Source organism: Eleginops maclovinus, chromosome 6 (genome assembly GCF_036324505.1).
Source record: "Eleginops maclovinus isolate JMC-PN-2008 ecotype Puerto Natales chromosome 6, JC_Emac_rtc_rv5, whole genome shotgun sequence".
In the NCBI taxonomy this organism is placed as follows: domain Eukaryota; kingdom Metazoa; phylum Chordata; class Actinopteri; order Perciformes; family Eleginopidae; genus Eleginops; species Eleginops maclovinus.
The window spans coordinates 12,135,056-12,144,736 of record NC_086354.1 but is presented as its reverse complement, the minus strand read 5'-3'; the positions used below and the strand labels follow the sequence as shown (position 1 = coordinate 12,144,736).

The 9,681-nt window shown below is 36.9% G+C and overlaps 2 protein-coding genes across 2 annotated transcripts; both read left to right on the top strand.

Annotated features, from left to right (window-relative positions):
- Positions 1-643: 643 nt before the first annotated feature.
- LOC134866195 (cytochrome b-c1 complex subunit 10) lies at positions 644-2,961 on the top strand. The gene is made up of 3 exons (XM_063886205.1): positions 644-798; positions 1,399-1,529; positions 2,584-2,961. Exons 1-2 carry the CDS (start codon positions 749-751, stop codon positions 1,517-1,519), a joined length of 171 nt encoding a protein of 56 aa, XP_063742275.1. The 5' UTR covers positions 644-748; the 3' UTR covers positions 1,520-1,529; positions 2,584-2,961.
- A 1,119-nt stretch (positions 2,962-4,080) lies between these two features.
- On the top strand, positions 4,081-9,165 carry mbd3a (methyl-CpG binding domain protein 3a). The gene is made up of 7 exons (XM_063886197.1): positions 4,081-4,255; positions 5,501-5,666; positions 6,300-6,437; positions 6,789-6,879; positions 6,976-7,153; positions 7,937-8,098; positions 8,231-9,165. Exons 1-6 carry the CDS (start codon positions 4,242-4,244, stop codon positions 8,091-8,093), a joined length of 744 nt encoding a protein of 247 aa, XP_063742267.1. The 5' UTR covers positions 4,081-4,241; the 3' UTR covers positions 8,094-8,098; positions 8,231-9,165.
- The last annotated feature ends 516 nt before the right edge of the window (positions 9,166-9,681 follow it).

The window sequence follows — 9,681 nt, the reverse complement described above, 5'->3', positions numbered from 1 at the left end:
CACGTGAATGCTTTTGTCCTTTCTGCAATGCAACATGGTAGTGTTCGATCCATTTTATATGTGAAATGAGTTTACCGGACTGAAAAAGGGCAAAGATGATTACAGTAACAGGCCAGCAGAAAGTACTACTATACTACATTTATTTGTCTGCAGTGGGGCAGAATTAGCTGCACCCAGCTGAATACATAGTTTTATTTTATTTGTCCAGAGCCTTAGAAAATGTTGTTATGCTGGTATACAAACTGATGTGCAGTATGCAAAAAAGGGCGAAGAGGCAGCTTATTTAATTACTTTGTAGGGTAGTTCGTGAATATTACGCTGGGTGTAACTAAAGTCTAATTTAAGTGTATATTATACCTCAGATTATTAATCCAAATGTGCAAAGTCACTAAATATTTTTAAATAAATGGAATGGAATAAAAGTACAGTTTTTACCTCCGAATTGTAGTGGGCAGAAGTATAAAGTTGCAAAAAATGTAAAGTACAAGTCTCTCCAAATTGTACTGTTAAGAACAGTACTGGAGTACTTAGTTACTTTACACCACTGGCCGTGAGTAAAATGTATTGAAAGGTTTGAATAACAACGAATATATTAAGGATTTATTATGTGACAAAAAAATAATAAAGGTGTTCATTTTGATCCACTCACTGATAGACGTTTCCCAAGTGGTCATCACGCACATGCGCAGTAGCAAACCGGAAGTTCTTTTATGCTTCAAAGCGGCACCGAGGACACAGTTCAGCAGAAATGATCGCTAAAGTGATTGGTTCAAAATTTGCGTCCATCGCCAAAACATGGTAAGGTGATTTGTTTTACATTGTTACATTACGAACTCTAAAAACCGGAGAGAAGTCAGACTTTGGTCAACATAATCTTGATTGTGTCCTCAGCTAACATTAGCTTAGCCGAGGTCATCCTGTAGGGACGTGCTGACTACTCGTCAGTTAAACTAAGAATAAAGATGACAAAAAATAACAATTATGAAGTTACAAAGTGAACTTTGTCCTCACTGAATGATTTTCACATAACAAATAGCCGATTTCTATTCCTTTTTTATTTAGCTCGTTTTAATAAGAGGTAAATATAAGTTGAGCTAAGTTAAACATAACAATAGTCAGCTGATCTCACCTGAAGATCAGCTTTTAGTCAGATTTACAAAAAAAATTAGGAATACAAATCATTTGTCCATTAACAATCTATAAATAGTCAAACTAATGTCTTTAATCCAACACTTTATTAATTTCTCATTAGGTGCTTTATATTTTTCTCTGGTGTATGTTTATAATTAGTATTTGTAGTCACAAAATAAAACAAACCTTTACAATTTTCATCACCTGTATATCGACTCTGAGTGGGAGAAACTTTTTAAAATCTTGACAATGTTTTGTGCTCCACAGGGTCCCCACTCTGGCTGTGTGGGGCACAGTGGGAGGTGTAGCTGTGGTCCACTTCACAGACTGGCGGGTGTTTTTGGATTATGTTCCCTACGTCAGCGGCAAATTCAAGAATGACAAATAGTGGAACTCAGGTTTGTTCATTAAATGACAAAGACATGACTGCAGACATAAGAGAGAAGGTGTAACAGTATGCGTTGCAGAAGGGCAGCAGTAGATGAATTAACATGTTTTTGTCAGCATCATAATTACTGTATATTTGTAAAAGCATAAAACACAACAATTATATTCTGTTGCTCTTAGTTTCAACCTTGACATCTTAATTGGCTTTAAACTGACATCTTAAACTATTCACACTCATTTCTTATGTTGTGTTATTGTCTTGATTAAAACTGCTCTCTAGCTATTTCTATTTATATAGACAATAAAGATTGGTTTGAAATTTGGCAATTACTTGAAAGGTGCATCCTCTCGAAGACCCTAACGATTCTACGAAAGTTGTATGGTCTGCACCTTTTGCTTTTTTTACATTGGCACTGTTAAGAATGTTACAAGTAAAACCATTTCTTATTGTTAAACTGCACTTTATATCATAAAGAAACTAAATAAAACACATTTTTACTTATAATGTGATTCCTTAGTCTTCACATTTCCAAACATCTTAATCCAGGTATAAGAAACTGTGCTATAGTAATACTCTGTAAGACCAAATACCTCTACTGGTAAAAAGAAAATGAGATAATCATTTTTCCAAGGCTACTAATTTGGTGGTGGCAACACACTTTCTTCTCAGCAGGAGAAAGCTGTCAGTACTAAGGAAATGATAAACGGTGTAATTCTGAAACAATAAGCCAGGTAGTGTAGAGTGTCAGGAGACCAGTATCCAGGACAGTGACCTATTTAAGACCATATGTAGCAGCCTCTAATAAGATTAGAATATCTCTCAAACATCGAAGTATAGTATTTTAATGAGAAAACACATCTATTAACAGGGTTGAATGTTGACTGAGACTTCGATTGTGTTTTTAATAAATAAAAAACAGCAATGGTGTCATCTATAAACAAAACGTATATTTGTTTTAACATTTTTCCATTGTACGGGTTGCTTTCCTTCAAGCTTGATTTTCTCTGTCACAGCAAAGCCACATTTCTACTTCTCAGACTGATGGCTATGTTTTCCCCTGACAGGTTGCTGCCGGTGTTAAACAAAGACTTGAATGATGAATAACTGCTTCAGCCCGTACGTTGTGTGCCCTGCAGGCCACTTGAGGGTGCCATCTTCATCCTGCAGCTCATTGTACTGTTCACCATCAACATCCATGGAAATGCACTGGACTTGTCATTTCAATGTTCATCAACCAACAAAAGAAACTTGTATAGAAGAAATCCGAGAACACCAATGACAAACAGATGTTAGTTTTTTTCCCCCACTTAGATTGGGGGTCAGGTATTAATTTTATTCATCAGTTTTCTCTGGGTCACCCTGATTCTTAATTAGAAATATCTTTCTATGTCACACTGAAATGTTTTGGAAGAGAAGAAGTAAAGTATATGAGATGTATCCGATATTGTGGTTGTGTATTATTATTTCACTTGCAGTGATTCAATATCATGTCAAATTAGAGCTGCCAGCAGTAATGAAAGGGTCCTTGCCCATTGAGTCCCTGATGGGACGCTGGTGGGAACTACCGGCATTATTGCAGAGTGGTCAAACGTGTGTAATATATTTGTTTCGTGGGGGGACAGGGGTGTGCTAAAGAACACACCTGACACACGTCCTGCTATCTATATCATGTGTAAAGAACACATCATTTTCATGTAATTCAGATGATATTGGTCACATGAGGCTGATATGTTTTCAAGAAGATATCACTTTGACTCAAGGTTATGTGGTCAATTGGATGTATGTTTGTTGGAGTTGCATCAACTTCCTGTTTCATGGAGAATTTGGCAAAAAGCCAGCATGCCAAGGATGCATTCGTTGAAAAAATACAATTCAAATACTTTTGCATCCTGAAGGTCTTCGGATTCTTCAGAAAGCTGTCTCAAATTATGGCACGTATATGATATTTTGCTAACTAGTAAATACGATTCACGGAAAGATAGATGATAAATGTAAAGATTGTGGCTGGTTAAAAACAAAGAAAATGTCAAATGTAAAAGTAAAATACATTTTAAAAAATCAATTTCTGTTTAGGGCTCTAGTTTTCAGTTTTTCCTTGTGATTAGTATTGCATCTCATTTCTTGGATATGTTCACTTAATCCAAACTTTAATTAGATAAGGCATGGACAGACTCTACTTTTTGTAGTTTGTATTTGTGTGAGGTTGCAGGGAGGGTTCATGTTTTATTTTATAACGGGATTTTCTGAGCATGATTATTTAAAACAATTATATAATCGATTCATTCTGCCTTTAGGACTGTACAATAATAAAAAAAAAAAGGCTTAATCTTAATTTCCCTTTGCCTGTCTCATAGCTCAAATCTGAAATGCCTCCACGTCTAAAAATAAACTTTGTGGTTTAGAAACATTTTTTGAGAAAGTGTCGTACTTTATTTATAGAACACACTTCCATGCGCTCTTATCTGCTCTAGTTCACTGCATCAGTAACTCGGCGCATCACTTTCGCACTATATCACTGCGGATGTGGCGGGTGTCTTCCGCTCATTGTGTTAGGAGGCTGGCGGAGTGATCTGCAGTTGTGAAGGTCCTGACGGGAGACAGCAGAGGGAATCGACAACAAACCGTGCCGTGAAAAATTATGACTGCATCAACAAACAGATAGCTGGCTTCTTATCGTTCATGAGCCAGAATCACAGACAAGCAAACCAAGAAAACCGAGACCATGGAAAGGAAAGGGTGAGACCTTTTAATATTCAGCCCTTTGAGTTGGTAAAATAAAAGTTTCTCTGCAGGAAATGCACGCATGCATACATGCGTTTTGCACTTCAGAAAAACTCTTAGAAAAATGGTCATGTCTGTGTTATATATTATTTGGTTTAACACGCTTAACGCACGCTTACGATTGTTTTGAGTTTATTTAGTTTGTAGACTTCCACTTGTGAACAATAGTATGTTAATTGATGCGATAGTTGCTTGTTAACATTAGTAGCGCAGCTAGCTTGATTAGCTAGCTGAGTTTCATTGTTTACACACGCTTGACTTGCGGCGCGTTGGGCCCCAGCTCGGATTCACAAGGATGCGGTACAAAAGTCTCAGCAGCAGCTCACTTTTCCTTTTTAAACATGGAGATAAAGGATAGGCTGTTTCGTAGATAGTTTACCTCTTGTAAAGATTTACAAGTCTATTAGTATTAGTTGCACAATTATTCTCAACTCAGTGGTTTTGCTTGAAAAGCCAGCCAGTCTACTTTATTACAAATAGAGTTGATAGTTTGCTGATAAACCCTGAAAGCTCCACCCACAGACGATTATCCAAACCGGTGTTTTCCCAAACTAGCTTATTACACCACCTGTGGGCGTGTACAGATGTGCTGCATTGATAACAATGTATTGTGATCATTTGAAGATGCCCTCTGAAAGCTTAGCGCCATTTACGCCTGCAAAGAGATCTTTTTTGAATTTAGAATAAACCATATGATGGTGGAAAGCAGTCACATCCTTTACTTTAGTAACAGTACTATTACCCCACAAAAACTCTATTTCTAAAGCTTACTTAAGTTATAGAACAGTATGCAAGTGTTATCATCATAAAATCTAAATATATCCTAAGTGATATCGTCCCTGTCAATGTTTTACCATTGTGATCTTTTTGGGTTAATATTCCACCTGTAGAAATGTGCATTTTACTGCTGTAGATGTTTACTGTTGTGCTCAATTTAACTACCACTGCTCAGAAAAAAAGTCTTTATCTTTTAGTTCAATGGAAACATTCAAATAAAGAATTACCTGAATGCAAATAAATAATTATATTTTCAGAAGTTTACAGATCTGTCTGATAAATGATGAAAATACTAATTCAAATGATAGTCTTTGAGATGAAGTTGGGAAGTAGTACACTACAGTACAGCGCAATAACAGCTTTAATGCCTTAGTTATTGAGAAGGAACATTATGGGATGTTGAATATTCTTCTTTTCTTCTAGTATACCTGTTAAGCGCATTCTCAACAAACCCCAGATAGTCCGCAGTCTGGGCAACAACCTTCACACAGATGTGAATGCCAGCAACTCCCGAGCAGGATGGTCGCTCCTGACCAAAGTGCATCGCAGCAGACACAAGCATCTGTACGACAACAATCATCACATCAGGGTGAGTCTGCATTCTTCCCCACACATCACTGTGCTAGGACATTCTCCCTGAAACTTCATGGTGATCTGTGGACACTTAAATTAGTATACAGTTCTGTAAAACATATGCAACTCGCGGGGTTATTGCTTCACTATAAATCAAAGGGGTTTTAATTGTATTTTCTGACCAGGACCAACAAAGCAAGAGTCTCTAATGTGAAGTAATCAGTGGAGGCACATTAGCTAGTAAATACAGCCTTGAGTGTGTATCAAAAAGGTTTGTGTCAGCTCTGTACAGCTTGACACTGCAGTTTTTCTACAATTATTCAGCCACACATTTCGGATTGACTTTGTTTTCTAACCCTTATCACAGTGTTTACTTTTCTTTTAAGAGTGGCTTTCTTTCCCCACAGAACCTGATTAAAAAAACCAGGCAACACTTATTCGTTTTTGAAACTATTTGTACATAATGATAACCACCGGTGTTCATTGTAATGTTTACATTGTTCCCCCTGTTAGGTAATGACAACAATAACAATAACGCATTCATACAACTGTGTAGATGCAGTTACTTCTCAATAGGGTCATATTAAGAAAGATTGTATTTTACCTTCATCAACGCTGGTTATCAGTCATGCTGTTGTCTCTCTTAAAGGCCAAGCCTGATTTAAACACAACACTACCAGTTCGACAGACGGCATCCATCTTCAAACAACCGGTGACCAAGGTAACGAATCATCCCAACAACAAGGTGAAGGCGGACCCGCAGAAGTCTGTGGACCAACCGAAACAAGTAAGCCCAAGGATAAAATCAACAATTTTTAAAGTTGTGTACCTATACGTCTTCATTTCGATTCTATTACTAATTTGTGCTTTCCATCTCTATATTTAATAAGTTAGTGTACTCTTTATTATTGCTTGCCTTTTTCACCTGCTATGCCAATTTTGCTGTAATGCTGTACATTTCCACTCTAATGAAGGATTCTGATTCTGTTCTTCCTGCAGTTAGTTGTAATGTTTTGCATAGTTGACAAATATTAGCCAATATAAAACCTGGTGTCCCATTGTTCTTTAATGTCACCTTCTGGCTTTGTACATAAAACCTAACAAGGATTCTTTTTTTCTGTTTTGCTTCAATCTTCAGCTATTCTGGGAGAGGAAGTTGAGCGGGTTGAATGCATTCGATATCGCAGAGGAGCTGGTGAAAACTATGGATCTTCCCAAAGGCTTACAGGGTGAGGGAACTGAAGCTAATATGATAACCTTGTGTTGTTAAAAACCGGGGTTCTTCTAAAAGCTTGACTTGTACTTCCCTGTTGTCTTCTTCCTAGGTGTTGGTCCTGTAAGCTCAGATAAAACTCTGCTGTCTTCCATCGCCAGTGCGCTGCACACTAGCCCCTCCCCCGTCACCGGACAGCTCACCGCTGCTGTGGAGAAAAACCCCGGAGTCTGGCTCAACACATCACAACCGCTATGCAAAGCCTTCGTAGTGACCGACGATGACATCAGGTGAGATGTTCACACAAGCATCACAGCTGTGGGCCCGCTACTGTGACTTGTTATCACCAATACATTGGACTTAAACTATCTGGGACTCGAGTAAGCTGTAAGAGTGCAGTCTATTGTGGGACATGCACCCAGTCAGTAAGGTAGTGTGACTTGTTAGGGCTATAGTTAGTTTTGGGTAATTATATTAAGTTACTGATTTAGTAAATGGTTACTGGTGTTACATAAATATGTGTCCTCTACCTGACAAAAAAGCACCAAGCTTAAAATGTGTTGGAGTCAACTCAAATAGCCCAGGATTAAAGTCAGCATTGTATTTTAGTCCCTTGGTGTAAATTGTTTCTTGCTGCTGTATCTTTGTGAGGAGGAAGTTACTACAACTCGGTCAAACTCAAGACTTCTTCTTAAAGTTATTCTTTAATGTTTTTAACACTATTAATATTCTCATATTTTTTGATTGTTCACCTAGATAGCATGTGTGAGAAATTACACAAAATACATATACACTATACAGAATTAATTTTCTGTGTTTTTTTTATTCATTGACAATAATCATTTTCTACTCCTCTTGTGAAATTAAATCACTTAAAAACATAGATTACACATAGATTAACATTAGATTGCACATTTGCATTGTGCTGTACTTTGGTGGCAAACATATGACAATGAAACATATTTAATTGCATTAAATGTTCCCTCACTTGTGGAAGTAATTCTTCATCGTCATCATCTATGCCATGAACGGGCTGTTTTCATAGGCTCCTTGTCTTCCTCTGTGTCTCTTAGGAAGCAGGAGGACCTGGTGCAGAGTGTGAGGCGGCGGCTGGAGGAAGCTCTCACGGCTGACATGTTGGCTCATATAGAGGACACCGCTGCAGAAGCAGCAGCAGCAGCTAACAAAGTAGAAGAGAAGGTGGAGAAGGTGAACAAGGAGGAGTTATAGCCAAGGTAAACAGAACTGCAGGACCTGATCTATTGTTGCCTATAACTGTAATGTTGCTCCATCACATTGCCTCTGTTTGATTGCTGTACGTTGAACTGCAGTACATGTAACATGTCTGTTTCTCATCTCTCCCACAGGCTTGTTTGACATGAAGTTGCTGGTAAACTCCTTTTATTTTCAAATAATTGGCTCCATGAAGATTTTTTTACTCAATTTCAAGTGAAATATACCCTTAATGCAGACATTCTGCAGATGTTGTTTACCTAAACAAAGATTATTTTTTTGTTTTTATTTTTGTTTTGTGACGGTGTATTTCTGAAAGGGTCCTTGGGTTTTAGTTCATTTTTACCTCTAATAATGTTTGGGAATTGTCTTCAGACTCTATACTGTTTAGTGTTTTCAGGAAACGATAGCTTCACCATTTCACCATTGATGCTACGTTGATTCAAAGGATGTTACTGTTCCCATAAGAAGTCGTACTTCTAAGGCAGTTTCACAACAGTTGCTCTACACAATGCAGTGTTACATTTAGTTAACAGCTGTTCAAGCTCCAAGATAAAAACACAAACCTGATGTATGTGACTTTGTGTGTGTGTGTGTGCGTGTGTGTTGAATGTATAAGCTCATGTTGACATCTTAAGTATTTTTTTTTTTTTTTTTTTAACATGTTGCTCTTCTATATTTTAATCTGGCACTGTAGGTAGTGTGTTTTTATGTTTGGAAACATAAAAAGGTTGCAGTATGTTTACATGCGCACACCACTCTTGTGGCTGTGAGTTATTCAAATTTAGTTTGTTTCAAGATTTTACAGTTCAAAGCAGTGTTATTTCTTACAATAATGAGAGTTTACATGGTTTGAAGTTCAAGCTATGGTATTTGTGTTGACAAAAAAAAAAAAAAAATCAGTACTGTTTCATCAGCTACATTTAAGCTTAAACTGAAAAGATATGTACCCTCAGATAATACAAAAAAATAAGTACAACACTGACGTACCTCATAACAAGATGTACTGTACCTCAATACAAGATTCATTATTTGTCTCTGTCAAATAAATGCAGCTCTTTGAAAACTAGTGTTGATTGTCTTTTATTGTTCCTTTTCCTCTTTCTACCTAGGATGTTATGGTAGTTGGACATGTTTTTTTTTGTAAAGATTGTAGTCTTGTTCTTCTTAAAATAAAGGGTTCACGTTGCTCATGTCTATCATAAAACCATACTAATATATATAAATATAGATAGATAGATGTTATGGTAGTTGGACATGTTTTTTTTTGTAAAGATTGTAGTCTTGTTCTTCTTAAAATAAAGGGTTCACGTTGCTCATGTCTATCATAAAACCATACTAATATATATATATATAGATAGATAGATGTTATGGTAGTTGGACATGTTTTTTTTTGTAAAGATTGTAGTCTTGTTCTTCTTAAAATACAGGGTTCACGTTGCTCATGTCTATCATAAAACCATACTAATATATATATATATATAGATAGATAGATGTTATAAGTGGGATGAAACCTTGTTTCCAAATCTACAGTCTGTTGAGCCAAAGCAAATGAGTTGGTCAGAACAGTGTCCCTGAAAACGGG